The 16,423-nt window shown below is 42.5% G+C and overlaps 1 protein-coding gene and 1 non-coding gene across 2 annotated transcripts in view; both read right to left on the bottom strand.

Moving 5' to 3' along the window:
- Positions 1-16,423, bottom strand: part of HSPA9 (heat shock protein family A (Hsp70) member 9) — a 24,169-nt gene that overhangs the window by 3,109 nt on the left and 4,637 nt on the right. The window contains exons 4-13 of the mRNA XM_023514654.1: positions 14,532-14,547; positions 14,216-14,355; positions 13,043-13,116; positions 12,851-12,957; positions 11,546-11,708; positions 10,999-11,091; positions 6,578-6,787; positions 3,615-3,842; positions 2,377-2,481; positions 867-984 (exon numbers count right to left, since the gene is read on the bottom strand). Of these exons, the coding sequence (XP_023370422.1) occupies positions 867-984; positions 2,377-2,481; positions 3,615-3,842; positions 6,578-6,787; positions 10,999-11,091; positions 11,546-11,708; positions 12,851-12,957; positions 13,043-13,116; positions 14,216-14,355; positions 14,532-14,547 (1,254 nt within the window). The remainder of the gene's footprint in view (positions 1-866; positions 985-2,376; positions 2,482-3,614; positions 3,843-6,577; positions 6,788-10,998; positions 11,092-11,545; positions 11,709-12,850; positions 12,958-13,042; positions 13,117-14,215; positions 14,356-14,531; positions 14,548-16,423) is intronic.
- Positions 5,173-5,246, bottom strand: LOC111727202. The gene has a single exon (XR_002774810.1). It is a non-coding gene; the product is annotated as a small nucleolar RNA SNORD63 (small nucleolar RNA).

Genomic DNA, 16,423 nt, shown 5'->3' with positions numbered 1-16,423 from the left:
AGGCTCTGTCTCAAAAAAAAAAAATACTCTTGGCTTAGGCGGCACCTGTGGCTCAGTGGGTAGGGCACCGGCCCCATATACCAAGGGTGGCAGGTTCAAACTCAGCCCTGGCTGAACTGCAACAAAAAAATAGCTGGGCGTTGTAGTGGGCGCCTGTAGTCCTAGCTACTTGGGAGGCTGAGGCAAGAGAATTGCCTAAGCCCAGGAGTTGGAGGTTGCTGTGAGCAGTGGGACGCCGAGGTACTCTACTGAGGGCGATAAAATGAGACTCTGTCTCTACCCAAAAAAAAGAAAGAAAAGAATACTCTTTTAGTAGCCAAGCTTGATGCAAATTATGAAGCAGAAAACCTGGTATCCTAAAATAAGCAAGATGAAATGGCCTGCCTACCGACCTATGGGTAGCAATCCAGAGGCTCAGTTCTTACCTGTTTTCTTGATAATAAACATTATACTTGTAAAAGCAATCTGATAACTGAGGAGCAAAGGGCAAAGAAAACTCATCATCCCTACTCTGAGACTGGGGGTAGAGGGGGAGATATGCACAAGAGGGTCTATTTTCCCGGCAGAGGTCCCTCACCACACTTTTGAGATGGTCTCACTCTTGCCCCAGGCAACAGTGCCACGGTATCAGCCTACCTCATAGCAACATCAAACTCCTGGGTTCAAGCAATCCTCCTGCACCAGTCTCCCCAGTAGTTGGGACTATAGGCACCTGTCACAACACCTGGATTCTATTTTTTGTAGAGATGGGGGCTCTTGCTCAGGCTGTCTAGAACTCCTGAGCTCAAGCAATCCTCCCACCTTGGCCTCCCAGAGTGCTAGCATTACAGGCACAAGCAAGCCACCACAGCTAGTGCCTTACTTACTCTGCTGCTCACGTCCTGTGCCCTTATCTTTGGCAGAAACGTGTACAATCCCATTGGCATCAATGTCAAATGTAACTTCAATCTGAGGGACTCCACGAGGGGCCGGAGGAATTCCAATCTAAAATAAGTAAAAAGAGTAAGCTCCTTTTACAAAGAGGTTCGGTGCTGTAATTTCCAAAGCTATATGATCTTCTGTTGAAGTCACCTGGTTCCCGGGAGGGACAACTGGTACCTTTACTTAATGTTACAAAAACATTACTTTTAAGTAAGGGTATTAGTTTCGTTGAAATCAACAAGGCTATACCAGTGAAAGTATCCATATCAAATAGCCATAATGACTATACATACCTAGGGACAGTGAATGAGAGCAATATCTTGACTATTCATTTCATCAAGAACCAATAAGCAGTGCTAACAAGAAACTTCAATTTTGATTAGACAGTATGTCTTTTAAATGAATAATCAAGAGAAATCAGGAATTTCTGAGTTAGCCTTGTTTCTAAACATTTTTCTGGCTCTTGAACTTTTTTTTTTTTTTTTTGAGACAGAGCCTCAATCTATCCCACTGGGTAGAGTCCCATGGCATCACAGCTCACAGCAACCTCCAACTCCTGGGGCTCAAGCGAGTCTCCTGCCTCAGCCTTCTAAGTAGCTGGGACCACAGACGCCTGCCACAATGCCTGCCTATTTTTTGGTTGCAGCCGTCATTGTTGTTTTGGCGGGCCTGGGCTGGATTTGAACCCACCACCTTAGGTGTATGTGGCTGGCACCATAGCCACCTGAGCCACAGGCATAGAGCCTTGAACGTTTTTTTTTTTTTTTTTGAGACAGAGCCTCAAGCTGTCCCCCTGGGTAGAGTGCCATGGCATCACAGCTCACAGCAACCTCCAACTTCTGGGCTCAAGCGAGTCTCCTGCCTCCGCCTCCCAAGTAGCTGGGACTACAGGCGCCCGCCACAACGCCCAGCTATTTTTTGGTTGCAGCCGTCATTGTTGTTTGGCGGGTCCGGGCTGGGGATTCGAACCCGCCACCTTAGGTGTATGTGGCTGGCGCCTTAGCCGCTTGAGCCACAGGCGCCGAGCCGAACGTTTTTTTAAAATAAAAATTATTTTGCTACCTACACAAAACAAGGCAGAAAAATTATTTGAAACTTTCCCTTTTTTTCATTTTTGAGACAAGGTCTGGCTACATTGCCTAGACTGGCCTCAAACTCCTGGGCTTAAGTGATCCTTCTGCCTCAGCCTCCTGAGTAAATGAGATTAGAGGCTCACAACACTCTATCTGGCAGTTTTATAAACTTCTTCATGAAGTGCATTAAGGCACAAGGAACAAGCAATGCTTCCAGATAAAAACTGAAGCCATGGGAATTTATCCTGTCCACCTTCTTCTCAAGACAACATAGCATCTATGTGTATGTCAGCAGTTTATAGGATTATTAAGGGTTAGAGTATTGTCTAACTTTACAGTGAAGAGACTGAAAAGCACAGTATTCAGAATTCACAGTACCTACCAAAGTAAACTGTCCAAGAAGTTTGTTGTCTCCAGCCATTTCTCTCTCACCCTGACATACTTTAATCTCCACTTGAGTCTGTCCATCAGCAGCTGTAGAAAACACCTATGGAGGAAAGAAACTTCCTGGATTGGCAATCTGATTAAACAACTTCCCTTATACATGTAGTCAAAATACAAGCCTGGAAAAGAAATTCATATCCTAATATTGGAAGGGTCCTACTTCACACTATTTCAGAACAAAGGCTTATTATGTCTTTATAGGGAATGGTAGTAGGATTAGTACAGCAAAGAGCAAAGAATAGATATTGTTTCAACTGAGTAAATGCATTGTACAAAGATGCAGCATTGGCACAGAAGGCTTCAAGACAAGGACCTAAAATGCTGAAACACTCTGGGAGAAATCAGGATCAGAGACAGGAGATATATCACGTGCTCGGTCACAGGAAGTCATCATTCATCAGAATGATGTGCACAAATATAGCAGTAACTATAGGTTTTTAAAAAATATTAAGATTGGGAAACTCAAGAAATAATTCCTAATCCACAACCAAGCCATGCTCAAATAATCCTGCTTGTAACTGAGAGATCAATACCCCTATCATTCATTCACCCATAACACACTACCCCTACATGTCTTGGCTAGGCAATTCCTTTTCTTCTTTTTGAGAGGATCCTGCTCTATTGCCCTAGCTGGAGTATAGTGGTGCAATCATAGCTCAATGCAGCCTTAAACTCCTGGGCTCAAGTGATCCTCCTACCTCAGCCCCCCCAAGTTGGCAGACTATAGGTGCATACCATCATGCCTGGCTAACTTTTTAAATTTCTCATTGAGATAAAATCTCACTATGTAGACTAGGCTGAGCTTGAACCTTGGGCCTCAAGCCATCCTCCCATCTCAGCCTCCTAAAAGTTCTGGGATTACAAGTGTGAGTCACCACATCCAGGTATATTCTTTTTACTATCTTTGAAAACATAAGACTACAAAAAATTCAGTCTCATCACACAATTATTAATTCTGTGAAGGAAAAGACTATTCATGTCCTCCCTACAATGTCACTGCTAGGTGACATATACGAACTTTTTCAAAAACAAATATGACATTCTCACCACTTACAGTCAACTAGTCTGAACCAGAAAACAGATCAGTATTCTAGAAATAGCTTACAAAAGTTGACTGCAATCATACCCCTCACAGAACCCAAACTACAGGACAAGATAGAGGGTTACAGCTCTTACCTGGCTCTTCTTGGTTGGAATAGTGGTGTTCCTGTTAATAAGCTTGGTAAAGACACCTCCCAAAGTCTCAATACCCAAAGACAGGGGAGTGACATCCAAGAGCAGCACATCTGTGACATCACCAGCCAACACACCTCCCTGAATGGCAGCTCCAATAGCAACAGCCTCATCAGGATTGACAGCTTTACTTGGGGCTCGGCCAAAAAGGTCTTGCACTGTCTGCTGAACCTGAGCATCAAGGACAAAGAACCTATCACCCAACACACAAGGCAACTGCCTGGGAACAGAATACGTGTGCCTTAAGTGCTTAGCCAAATCTCAAGACAGGTTGATTCGGACTGAAGAATGTTTATTCAAATTGCTATTTTATAGATAAATTCTTTTCTTTTTTGGAGACAAAGTCTCACTTTGTCACCTTCACATAGAGTGCTGTGGCATCACAGCTCAGAGCAACCTCAAACTCTTAGGCTAAACGTGATCCTCTTGCTTCAGCCTCCCAAGTAGCTGCACTATAGCTGCCAGCCACAAAGACCAGCTATTTTTAGAGATAGGGTTTACCTCGAGCTCAGGGTGGTCTCGAACTCCTGAGCTAAGGCAATCCACCTGTCTCAGCAGAGTGCTAAGATTATAAGCATGAGTCTTGCTTTTTTTTTTTTTGAGATAGTTTTACTTTGTCACCCTCAGTAGAGGGCCATGGTGTCATAGCTCACAGTAACTCAAACTGTCAGGCTAAAGTGATCCTCTTGCCTCAGCCTCCCAGGTAGTTGGGACTATAGGTGCCCGCCACAATGCATCATCTTTTTTTTTTTTTTTTTTGAGAGTCTCACTTTAATGTCACTCTTGGTAGAGTGCTATGGTATCATAGCTCACAGCAAACCTCAAACTCTTAGGGTCAAGTGATTCTCTTGATTCTCTTGTCTCAGCCTTCCAAGTAGCTGGGACTACAGCTACTCCAACACTACCCCCTCCAACACTCAGCTATTTTCGGAGATGAGGTCTTGCTCTGGCTCAAGCTGGTATTGAACCTGTAAGCTCAGGCAATCCACTCACCTCAGCCTCCCAGAATGTTAGGATTACAGGCATGAGCCCCTACATCTGGCCTCATAGATGAGTTCTTATTAATGATCTCACAACATTTACATATTTTATATTCAAATAATTTCAAACAGAGGGTACAAGGCAAAGGGACTTAGAAATTTTGTAGTCTAAGTCCTCTTCTATGTTACCAACTTAAAAAACAAAAGTAAGCTGTTGCCCTGGGTAGAGAGCTGTGGTGTCATAGCTCAATTCAAAACTGTTGCTAATGCAGGGTATGTTCTTTCCTCCCATATATTATATAGGGGTAGGGAAAGTAATATTTGAACACCATCTGCGATAATTTGTTAACATAGTTATCTGCCTGGCCCTGAGTCTTTTTTTTTTTTTAGGTTTATTTCATATGTATATTCCTAAGTTCAAGTATTTCAATGGAAAAATTAAGAAAATAACAAGGTCACTAACTCAGGCCCAAAACAATTCTATTCAGCCCACCAACAAAGAGTCACACCTTCAACAGCTTTGTGCTCAGTCATTAGTTTTCTACACATCTGTGCTTCAGAATGATGTGCTGATGAATAAAATGCATCATTGCACAAATCTCTGTTGAAGAGAGAAAAATAAACCCCAGGCATAATGCTATAAAGACCCAGGTTCAAGGCTGGGCATGGTGGCTCATGCCTATAATCCCAGCACTTGGGAGACTGAGCTGGGTGGATTGTGTGAGCTCACAGGTTGGAGACCAGCCTGAGCAAGAGGGAGACCTCGTCTCTAAAAAACAGCTGGGTGCTATGGCAGGTGCCTATAGTCCCAGCTACTTGGGAGGCTGAGGCAAAAGGATCACTTGAACCCAAGAGTTTGAGGTTGTATGAGCTAAGATGCCCTGGCACTCTACCAAGGGTGACCAAGTGAGATTCTGTCTCAAAAAGACTTCCCTAGGAGCTGATTAGTACCCAGGTTTTAAGCTATCTCTGACCTCAAACAGTTTCATTCCTAAAAATTCTACAACACTGAGTTCAGGACCACTATGTCTCCCAGGCTGGAATGCAGTGAATATCATCATACATCACTCCAACCACAAATTCTTAGGCTCAAACTATCCTCCTAAGCCCCTTGAATAGCTCGAACTATAGGTGTGCACCACCTAATTTCTCTATTTTTTGTAGAGATATCTCGCTGGTCTCAAGCATTCCTCCTGCCTTAGACTCCCACAGTGCTAAGATTATAGGCATGAGCCACTGACCTAGCCTTATAGTCTTGAATTTTGAAAGGCAAAAAAAAAAAAACATCTTTTGACACAGTCTTACACTGTTCCCCTGGGTAGAGTGCCATAGCATTACAGCTCATAGCAACCTCAAACTCTTGGGCTTAAGTGATTCTCTTGCCTCAGCCTCCGAAGTAGCTGGAACTACAGGTGCCTACCACAATGCCTGGTTGTTTTTTGTTGTTGTTGTCATTGTTGTTTAGCAGGCCCAGGCTGGGTTCAAACCCGCAGGCCCTGGTAGATGTGGCTGGCACCCTAATCACTGAGCTAGGGGCACCGAGCTGACCTCAAACTCTTAAGTTCAAGCAGTCCTCTTGCCTCAGCCTTCCAAGTAGCCGAAATTATACACACCTACTAGACCACCAGAGAGTTTTTCTAATTTTAGTAAAGATGGGCTCTCGCTGTTGCAAGGCTGGTCTTGAACTTCTGAGCTCACGCAATCTACTGGCCTCAGCCTCTCAAAGTGCTAAGATTACAGATGTGAGCCAGTATGCCCAGCCCTGAAAAGAACTCTTTACTGAGGATACAACCTCATCCCCCTTCTAGCTTATCCTGGCAAAATGGGCCACATATTCATGTCTGTAGACAACACAAGCCACTTGTCCCAAGAATACATTATGTGCTAATCCTTTCTTTCCAAACCAAGAAAACCATGGGTCTGTACCTTAGGCATCCTAGTCATGCCACCAACAAGAATGACTTCTCCTATGTCACTCTTGCTGACTTCTGCATCTTGCATAGCTTTTTGGCATGGAGCAATAGTCCTCCTGATTAGATCAGTGACAATCCCCTCAAATTGAGCACGTGTCAACTTCATATTCAAATGCTTGGGTCCAGAAGCATCCATTGTAAGATATGGCAAGTTGATATCAGTCTGCAAAAGAAATGTTTAACTGCAGGTCATTGGGGAGAGCAATAATGATAAAGTTTATTATTTTAATTAAAATCAGACCATTCCCTAGGACAGGATGACTTGGAAAGCCACAAGGAGGGTCAGACTTAAATTTTTTAATGTAAACAGCCACAAAAGACAGTAACTCTAAGACATAACTTCTTTATCTCCAGACAGAAACACTTAATGACATCTATGGTTATTAACAATGAAGAACGGAACAGACGAGCAGGAAAAAAATCCTTGCTAAGAGTTATTCTGCCACTAAACATTCATTAAGCACAGGGGGAAAAGGGGGAGAATGGGTGAAAGTGGGGGAGAGTTAGGTACAATGTACACTACTCAACAATGCACACACTGAAGAACCCAGACATCACCACTATACAATTCATCCATGTGAAGGCCAGGTGTGGTGGCTCATGCTTGTGGTCCCAGCTACTGAGGAGGCTGAGACAAGAGAATCACCTGAGCCCAAGAGTTTAAGGTTGCTGTGAGCTATGATGCCACGGCACTTTACCAAGGGCAATAAAGTGAGACTCTGTATCGAGAAAAAAAAAAATACAACTCACCCACATAACCAAAAGCCCCCTATGCCCCTAAATCTATTGAAGTATTAAAAAAACAAAAACAAAAACAAACCCTATAGAGATACTAAGGGAGCAGGGAGAGATAGTATTTGGGAATTCTCTGTACTTTCTTACTCTATTTTCACAGGAACTAAACCTAAGCTACTCTTAAGAATAGTGTTTATTTCAAAGAAAATACATCAACTAATAAAGACTTCAAGGTACTAACAGTACAGCAACAAAAAGACTCATGCTGGTAAAGTTTTCTTTTTTTTTTTTTGAGACAGAGCCTCAAGCTGTCCCCTTGGGTAGAGTGCTGTGGCATCACAGCTCATAACAACCTCCAACTCCTGGGCTCAAGCCAATCTCCTGCCTCAGCCTCCCAAGTAGCTGGGACCACAGGTGCCCACCACAATGCCCGGCTATTTTTTGGTTGCAGCTGTCACTGTTGTTTTGGCGGGCCCGGGCTGGATTCAAACCTGCCACCGTGTATGTGGCTGGTGCCTCAGCTACTTGAGCCACAGGCGCTGAGCTGGTAAAGTTTTCTTTTACTAACTTTTAAAAATATCTCATGTACATGCAGAAAAAATAAAGACAGGCTTTCAATCAAATAACCTGTCCTCAATGCTGGGTCTTCTAAATTCTAGGAAGTTTGTAAGTGGTAAGAAAGCTTCAGAAATGTTATTAAAAAGAAGTAGAAGAAATGGCTTGTATGGGCATCACATCATGTAAAATCTTGTATTTAGGTTGGGCATGGTGGCTCACGCCTGTAATCCTAGCACTCTGGGAGGCAGAGACAGGTGGAATGCTTGAGCTCATGAGCTTGAGACCAGACTGAGCAAAAACAATATCCCATCTCTACTAAAAACTGAGGCAAGGGGTTTGAGTCCAAGAGTTGGAGGTTGCCATGAGCTATGACACTCTACCCAAAGTGACAGGCTTGAGACAGTGTCTCAAAAAAAAAAAAAAAAGAAAAGAAAAGAAAAGAAAAAAAAATTATTTAAATCCATCCAGTGGTGCTTTCTAACAAGGAAACGTTCTTCATCTATGCTATTCCATTCAGCAACCACTAGCCACATATAGCTACTGAGCACTTGAAAGTTGACTAGCCTGAGAAACTTTACAAGATTTTACTTAATTTTAATTAATTCAACTACTCACATGTGGCTACTATAGTAGTACAGCTCCAAACACTCAAAGTTAATGGTAATATGAACAACTCCAATACTACCAATTCTCAACCCTCTGCAGCCAAAATCACAACATTTTGTCCTGCTCTCTCAAATTCAACCACTTATCTCTCATTCTCATACTCTAGCCCAGGTGTCCTCAAACTGCAGCCCACCTAGAACATTGATCTGGCCCTCCGAGTGTTTTTGCTGCTGCAGCCTGTCCTGCTTAGCAGCCCACTTGTCCCAGGGTCCGCAGTCTGGCCCTCCAACGGTCTGAGGGACAGTGAACTGGCCCCGTTTAAAAGTTTGAGGACCCCTGCTTTAGCCCAAGTTCTCTCTCACCATGTGATTTCAAGAACCTTACCATGTCTTCCCACATCCATTCAGGTGCCTTCTGCTGTAGGACCTCTTACCAAGTATTTCTTCACTTCAGCCCAAGCAAAAGAACTTTCCACAATTCAAAACTTGACCATGTTATTACCCCCACCTTAAAACTCTTCTGGGATTTGTACTCACTTATCTCAGGACAGACACCAATTAAGCCTCTAGTGTGGTCATGCTTGCCAATCCTGGCCCCCCCAATCTGCACTCTGCCCTTTTACCCACTTCTGGCCATTTTCCAAGTCATCACTACAGAGCTTTGTACCTACTGCCCTCCTTTTTCTTCCTGGTCAACTCCTCTCTCAGAACCTATCCTTGTCAAGCTGAACACCTCTCCCGGGTTCCTTCGTATAATTATAAATGTAACTATACCTTTAATTAATAATAGCACATTTAAAGTACTACATACTACAAGTTTTCCAAAACACATTATATTTATTAATTTGGTAATCCTCGCAACCCTAGAGGGGAAGGTACCACTATTATCTTTAGTTTGTAGTTAAGAAAAACAATGTAAAGTGATTCAACCAAGATCACAGGTAGTAATGATGAAATGAAGACTTGAACCTTAATATACTCTCAGCAGAACCATTCTTAACTGCTACTCTGCATCACTTCTGGTCTGAAGTTAATATAATGCTCTAATTAATGTCCAAACCACATTATAAAGTCCATGAGGAGTTATATTCTAAGAATTCATCGTGTAGGGTTTATAATCTCTTGTGTAAACCTGAAATTACAAGGGTCCTCAATACATCTTGCTGCAATAGCTAAAAGGCAGAAAACAATCCAAATGCCTATCACCAGGATGCAGCCACAGTAATTAAAAACCAAACCAACCAATCTCTTACCCACAACAGGTATCAAATACCTGATAAGAATTACAAACTATCTTCTGGCAGTTCCTCAAATTTCAACCCCAACCCTAATGACCATGTTGCAGAGTTCTGCCACTTCATGTGACAGCAAGGACACAGTCACAGTATCAATACCAATACCATGGATCAGTATACAACTGGTTAGTCCTCATGGCTATCCAAGTTTGACTGAAGGTTAAATAGCAGCAACCACTTGGCGAACACCAAAACAACTGCAATAAATCTCTCTTCCCTGCAGATGATCATACAACTAGTCACAGCTCTGCTCTTCCTGCTGTCACTCAAAAAACTGGTAATAGATCTGCTGCCTTCCATCAGAGTAGGTCTCCAATCAGGATATAACATAGTTTGTACAGTGCTACTTGTGGTTAGTGAAGCTTCACCTCTCAGAACTGGAGCCAAACAAGCTGAAGTGGAGCAAGTCTGGTGCTCACGTAGAGAAATTTGCAGAGTTGTATTTATCTCAGACTGGAGCTAGCTTTCACAGCTCATTTTCTAGATTGGTGATCCAAATTATTAAATGACAACTGGCAGATCTACATAATTCACAAGAAGTGTATTCAGTTAAGACAGTAGCTTTTCCAGGTCAGAAATTCTAGTTTAACATGCTGCTAGATTTAAAAATAAACATCTTTAACTTAGAGACAAACGTTATGTCCACTGTTACTCAGATCTTAGTATCATTATTTAACTTCTTTTTTTTTTTTTTTTGAGACAGAATCTAATTTTGTAGCCCTTGGTAGAGTGCCATGGTATCACAGCTCACAGCAACGTCCAACTCTTGGGCTCAAGCAATTCTCTTGCTTCAGCCTCATGAGTAGCTGGGTCTATAAGGCACCTGCCACAACACCCGGCTATTTTAACAGATGGGGTCCTGCTCTAGCTCAGGCAGTGTTGAACTCATGATCTTGGGCTATCCGCCCACCTTGGCCTCCCAGAGTGTTGGGATTACAGGCGTGAGCCACGGTGCCAGCCTTCACTATTTAACTTCAGTCTACGTAATTTCTGGTTTGAGCAGTTAAAAATTCCCAGCTCATTCATAAAAAACTAAAGGTTGTACTATTCCTGTGCTCACACTAAAGGTTTCTACCAACCAGAAAACTGTAACACAACTAAACTGACATTAGGCCAATTAGAATATATTACAGTACTCAGGCTGAAGATATCAACATTACTAGGATTTTTCCGTATCTCACCTGCACAGATGAGGAGAGTTCACATTTAGCTTTCTCAGCAGCTTCCCGCACCCTCTGAAGTGCCATGTTGTCTTTAGTCAAATCAACCCCTGTCTACAAAGTGAAGATGTGGGTATTAGTGGGGTGATGAATACATTAATTGCACTGATAAGGTGGAATACAAAATGCAGTCATACCTCTCTAAGCAACCATGAATTACTTTTTCTTACCCTTAAAAATCTGTAGGGGAAGAAATAGCTTCTTCTGAAAAGATTATCTATGCCTAAAATAAGTAAGCTGAACTGATGGTCTGTTCTTTCAAGCCCTAGGTTTCCAGTTCAAAAAGGGAATCCCCAAAATTCCTCTTACTATTGTATAGTGCATACCAAATGCTTTCATTTCTTTTGTTCCTAATTTGAATCTACAAAAAACAAAATAGTTAACTCCACTCATGAACCTTAAGTGCGGTTACTTCAGTGCTTAAGGGCACAATAACTGTAAACAAAGAGCAACCTGAAAAAAGGAACAATATTCCAACATCTCCATTTTAACCACAATGGTAACTAACCTCTCTCTTGAACTCTTTCACTATATGTCGTAGCAAGGCCTGGTCAAAGTCTTCACCACCTAAGAAAGTATCTCCATTCGTGGATTTGACCTCAAATACTCCTTTCTGAATTTCCAGGATAGAAATATCAAAAGTTCCACCACCTAAATCATATACAGCAATGCTAGAAAGCAAGAAAACCGTAAGGAACAAACCTTATCACAAGGGTATAAACTTTAATAACCAAATGAAGATAAATTTAGCTATTTTCCTGAGGTATATAATTAGTACAAAATCTGATAACTGCCTAAGTGACAAGTCTGACATGTGACCTTAACACAGTAATTCTCAACCTTCCTAATGCCACAACCCTTTAATATAGTTCTTCATGTTGTGGTGACCCCAACCATAAAATTATTTTTGTTGCTACTTCGTAACTATAATTTTGCTACTGTTATGAATCGTAATGTAAATATCTGATGGGCAGGAAGTATTTAGGCGACCCCTATGAAAGGGTCGTTCGACCCCCATCGCGACCGACAGGTTGAGAGCCAATGCCCTGGTTGAGAACCACTGCCCTAACAGGTAACATGTACAATGCACACATAGACATGAATGAAACTTTTTGTTTTGACACAGGGTCTTGCTCTGTTGCCCTCGCTAGAATGCAGTGACATCACCATAGCTCACTGCAACCGTAATCTCCTGGGCTCAAGCAATCGTCCTGCCTTAGCCTCCCGAGTAGCTGGGACTATATAGAGGTAAATGACACCACAAAACTCAATTTTAAAAGACAGTATTTAACCACAATTTTGTATGAATACTTGCCAAATACATATGAAGGCAAACAAAAATTACCATGGCCTGGCCAGGCACAGTGGCTCATGCCTGTAATCCTGGTACCCTGGGAGGCCAAAGTGGACAGATGGCTTGAGCTCACATGTTCAAGACCAGCCTGGGCAAAAATCGAGAACTTATCTCTACTAAGAATAGAAAAACAGAGGCAAGAGGATTGATTAAGCCAAAGAGTTGGAGATTGCTGTGAGCTATAAGACCACAGCACTCTACTAAAGATGACAATTTGAGACTCTGTCTAAAAAAAAAAAATTTAATTACCATGGGCCAAAAGTTAATCAACAAAGGAATGGTCTTGAAATGAATAAAAAAATAAGACTATACAGGCCTTGAAATAGGTAAAGGTAGTATATTTTTATACTAAGTACAAGGCTCAACCACAAAGAAATCAAGATGATCATTTAGGATAAGCTTCATGGTTCTAGGATTTTAGTTTCACTCATCCAGGTGAAATTTACTGCCCAAACTTACATTTTGTCTTCTGATTTGTCTAGCCCATAGGCCAGAGCAGCAGCTGTCGGTTCATTAATCACTCGAAGCACATTTAGTCCAGATATCTGGCCAGCATCCTTTGTGGCCTAGAGAAAAGAAAAAAATGCTTTTTTCCACCTTTCTGCCAAGGTACCACTACTTTTAATGAGTAAGAATGCTAACTGACCTCACCTGTCTCTGTGAGTCATTGAAGTAAGCTGGGACTGTAATCACAGCATTTTTTGCTGTGTGCCCCAAGTAATTTTCTGGAAAAGAATGAAAAAATGAAATTCAACCATGGGATTCTGTCAGAAAAAACAGGCCTAACCTAACCACCCATGTTATCCTCTTTTAGAAGAGGCACAGACAACATTCATCAGTTTTTCAGCAAGTTACCTGCAGCAAAATGCTCCAATTAAAGATATTGGTTTAATACCCAGATCTCACATTTAACATTCTAGTGAAGGTTCACCAAGCTACAATGACCTGTAAACTTAAAATAGCCTGTGGCTCAGTGGGTAGGGTACCAGCCCCATATACCGAGGGTGGTGAGTTCAAACCCCGTCCTGGCCAAACTACAACAAAAAAATAGGTGGGTGTTGTGGCAGGCATCTGTAGTCCCAGCTACTTAGGAGGCTGAGGCAAGATTAATTGCCTAAGCCCAGGAGTTGGAGGTTGCTGTGAACTGTGATGTCACAGCACTCTACCAAGGGTGATAAAGTGAGACTCTGTCTCTAGCACAACAACAAAAAAACTTGAAATAGCCACTCATTTCTTCAAATAGGAAGTTCTAAGTTTCACCTAACAGGATGAAACCTTAATGTATAATCTTCTGGTTTTCAATACAGAAGATTATCTCTACCTCTTAATGGAAAAGAGATAAGTCAGCCACCATTAGTAAAACTACCTTGATCTGCAGGAAAAGTATGGAAGAACAAGAAAAGTTTGTCAGTTTTGTGCCCGTTCTCAGTGGTTAGGGCACGGGACACATACACCAGGACTGGGGGGTCAGAACCTGACCCAGGTGAGCTAAACAACGATGACAATTACAACAAAAAAGCAGTCGGGCATTGTGGTAGGCACGTGTAGTCCCAGCTACTTGGGAGGCTGAGGCAAGAGAATGACTTAAGCCCAAAAGTTTGAGGTTGCTGTATGCTGTGACATCACAGCAGTTTATGGAGGAGTGACATAGTGAGACTCTGTCTCAAAAAAAAAAAAAAAAAAAGTTTGCCATTCCTAAGTTTTCTGTACAAAAGGCACCACTGACTCATCTATTTGACACTGATGTATGGAGCTAGTGATCTCAGAGGGAACATCCACTTCTTTGAACTTTCCCAGATGTGAACTGTTAATAAATCCACTCACCTGCAGTCTCTTTCATCTTCATCAACACAAATGCTCCAATCTGACTCGGAGAATAGAGTTTTCCATGAGCCTCAACCCAGGCATCACCATTGGAGGCACGGACAATTTTAAAGGGAACATTTTTGCTGAAGACACAAAAACTGTATCAGAGAAAACTGGCCAACATACCATGTATGTCCATCTTCCACCCCAAGAAACTCATGGCCAACAAATGATAATTTCAGGATTCATTTAATGGAAATCTTTAGAAAGCAATCACTAAAACATAAAAAACATTATCCTGATGAAATCTAAACATTCCTTCCTCCCCACCAACCAAAAGATTTTTGTACCTGCTTTGGAAATAAGTCTGTCTGGCAGTTCTACTTGAGGATGAATCACAGTTGCTATATGGCCCAGTAATTTTAATAGGTGTCTACCAAAGAGTAATGAAAATGTACTTCCACACAAAAACTTACTTTCAATTGTTTATGAATAGTTTATTCATAATAGCTAAAAAGCCAAATAGTGGAAACAGCCCAAAAGTCCATTATCTGACATGTGAATAAACAAAATGCGGTATGTAAGTGTGGTGCCTGTAGCAGCTAGGTCACCAGCCACATACACTGGAGCTGGCAGGTTCAAACCCAGCCTGGGCCTGCCAAACAACGACAACTATAATTGAAAAACAGCTGGGCACTGTGGCGGGCATCTGTAGTCCCAGCAACATGGGAAGTTGAGGCAATAGAAGACCTTAAGCCCAGTAGTTTGAGATTCCTGTGAGCTGGGATGCCACAGCACTCTACTAACGATGACAAAGTGAGACTCTTATCTCAAAAAAGCAAAAGAAAATGTGGTATGTAACCAAAGAGTAGATAGCATTTGGCCGTAAAAAGGAATGAAGCACTGATACATGCTACAAGAACCTTAAAATTATTATGCTAAGTGGAAGAAGCCAGTCACAGAAGTCCACATGTGATTTCTTTCAAATGAATTCACAAACCATTCACAGGTAAAGCTTTTTTTTAAATTTACACAAGAGGAAACTCTATGCTTTCAGTATTGTTAATTTTTTTGTTTTTTTTGAGACAGAGTCTCAAGCTGTCCCCGTGGGTAGAGTGCTGTGGCACCACAGCTCACAGCAACCTCCAACTCCTGGGCTCAAGCCAGTCTCCTGCCTCAGCCTCCCAAGTAGCCAGGACCACAGGCGCCCACCACGACACCTGGCCATTTTTTTTTTTTTTTTTTGGTTGCAGCCGTCACTGTTGTTTTGGAGGGCCCGGGCTGGATTTGAACCTGCCACCATAGGTGTATGTGGCTGGCGCCCCAGCCACCCAAGCCACAGGTGCTGAGCCCTACTATTGTTAATTTGAATAAAGCAAAATCAAGCCAGGTGCAGAGCCAATCAACTGGGCTCATGCCAGTAATCCTAGCACTCTGAGAGGCCAAGGTGGGTGGACTGCCTGAGCTCAGGAGTTTGTAGACCAGCCTAACCTAAGGTGAGACCTCATTGCTAAAAATAGCCAGGCATCATGGTGGTTGCCTATAGTCCCAGCTCCTTGGGAGGCTGAGATAAGAGAATTGCAGGAGCCCAAGAGTTTGAGGTTGCTGTGAGCTGTAACACCATTACCAAGGGCAAAACTTTTTTCTACTCATGATGGAACCTATGCCACCAATGCTTTATGTTTTGCAGTGCATTATATGGTTCAGAAATGCCTAAAAAATTTTCACATATTGGGCAGCACCTGTGGCTCAGTGAGTAGGGCGCTGGCCCCATATCCTAAGGGCTGTGAATTCAAACCCAGCCACAACAGAACTGCAACAACAACAAAAAAATAGCCGGGGACTGTGGTGGGTGCCTGTAGTCCCAGCTACTCGGGAGGCTGAGGCAAGAGAATCACTTAAGCCTAAGAGTTTGAGGTTGCTGTGAGCTGTTTGACACCTCGGCACTCTACCAAGGGCAACAAAGTGAGACTCTGTCTCTACAAAAAAAAAAAAAAAAAATTTTCACATACATAGCAAAAATATAAATTGTGAAGGCAAAAATGAAAATTTTAAAGAGTTATCCTGGCTCGGCGCCTGTGGCTTAAGTGGCTAAGGTGCCAGCCACATACACCTAAGGTCGTGGGTTTAAATCCAGCCCCGGGCCCACCAAAAACAACAGTGACAGCTGCAACCAAAAAATAGCCAGGGCGTTATGGCGGGCGCCTGTGGTCCCAGCTACATGGG

The sequence above is a fragment of the Otolemur garnettii genome, unplaced genomic scaffold, assembly GCF_000181295.1.
Source record: "Otolemur garnettii isolate 467f Iridium unplaced genomic scaffold, OtoGar3 scaffold00003, whole genome shotgun sequence".
In the NCBI taxonomy this organism is placed as follows: Eukaryota; Metazoa; Chordata; class Mammalia; order Primates; family Galagidae; genus Otolemur; species Otolemur garnettii.
Note: the sequence above shows the minus strand (reverse complement) of the source record. Positions and strands in the feature narration are given on the sequence as shown.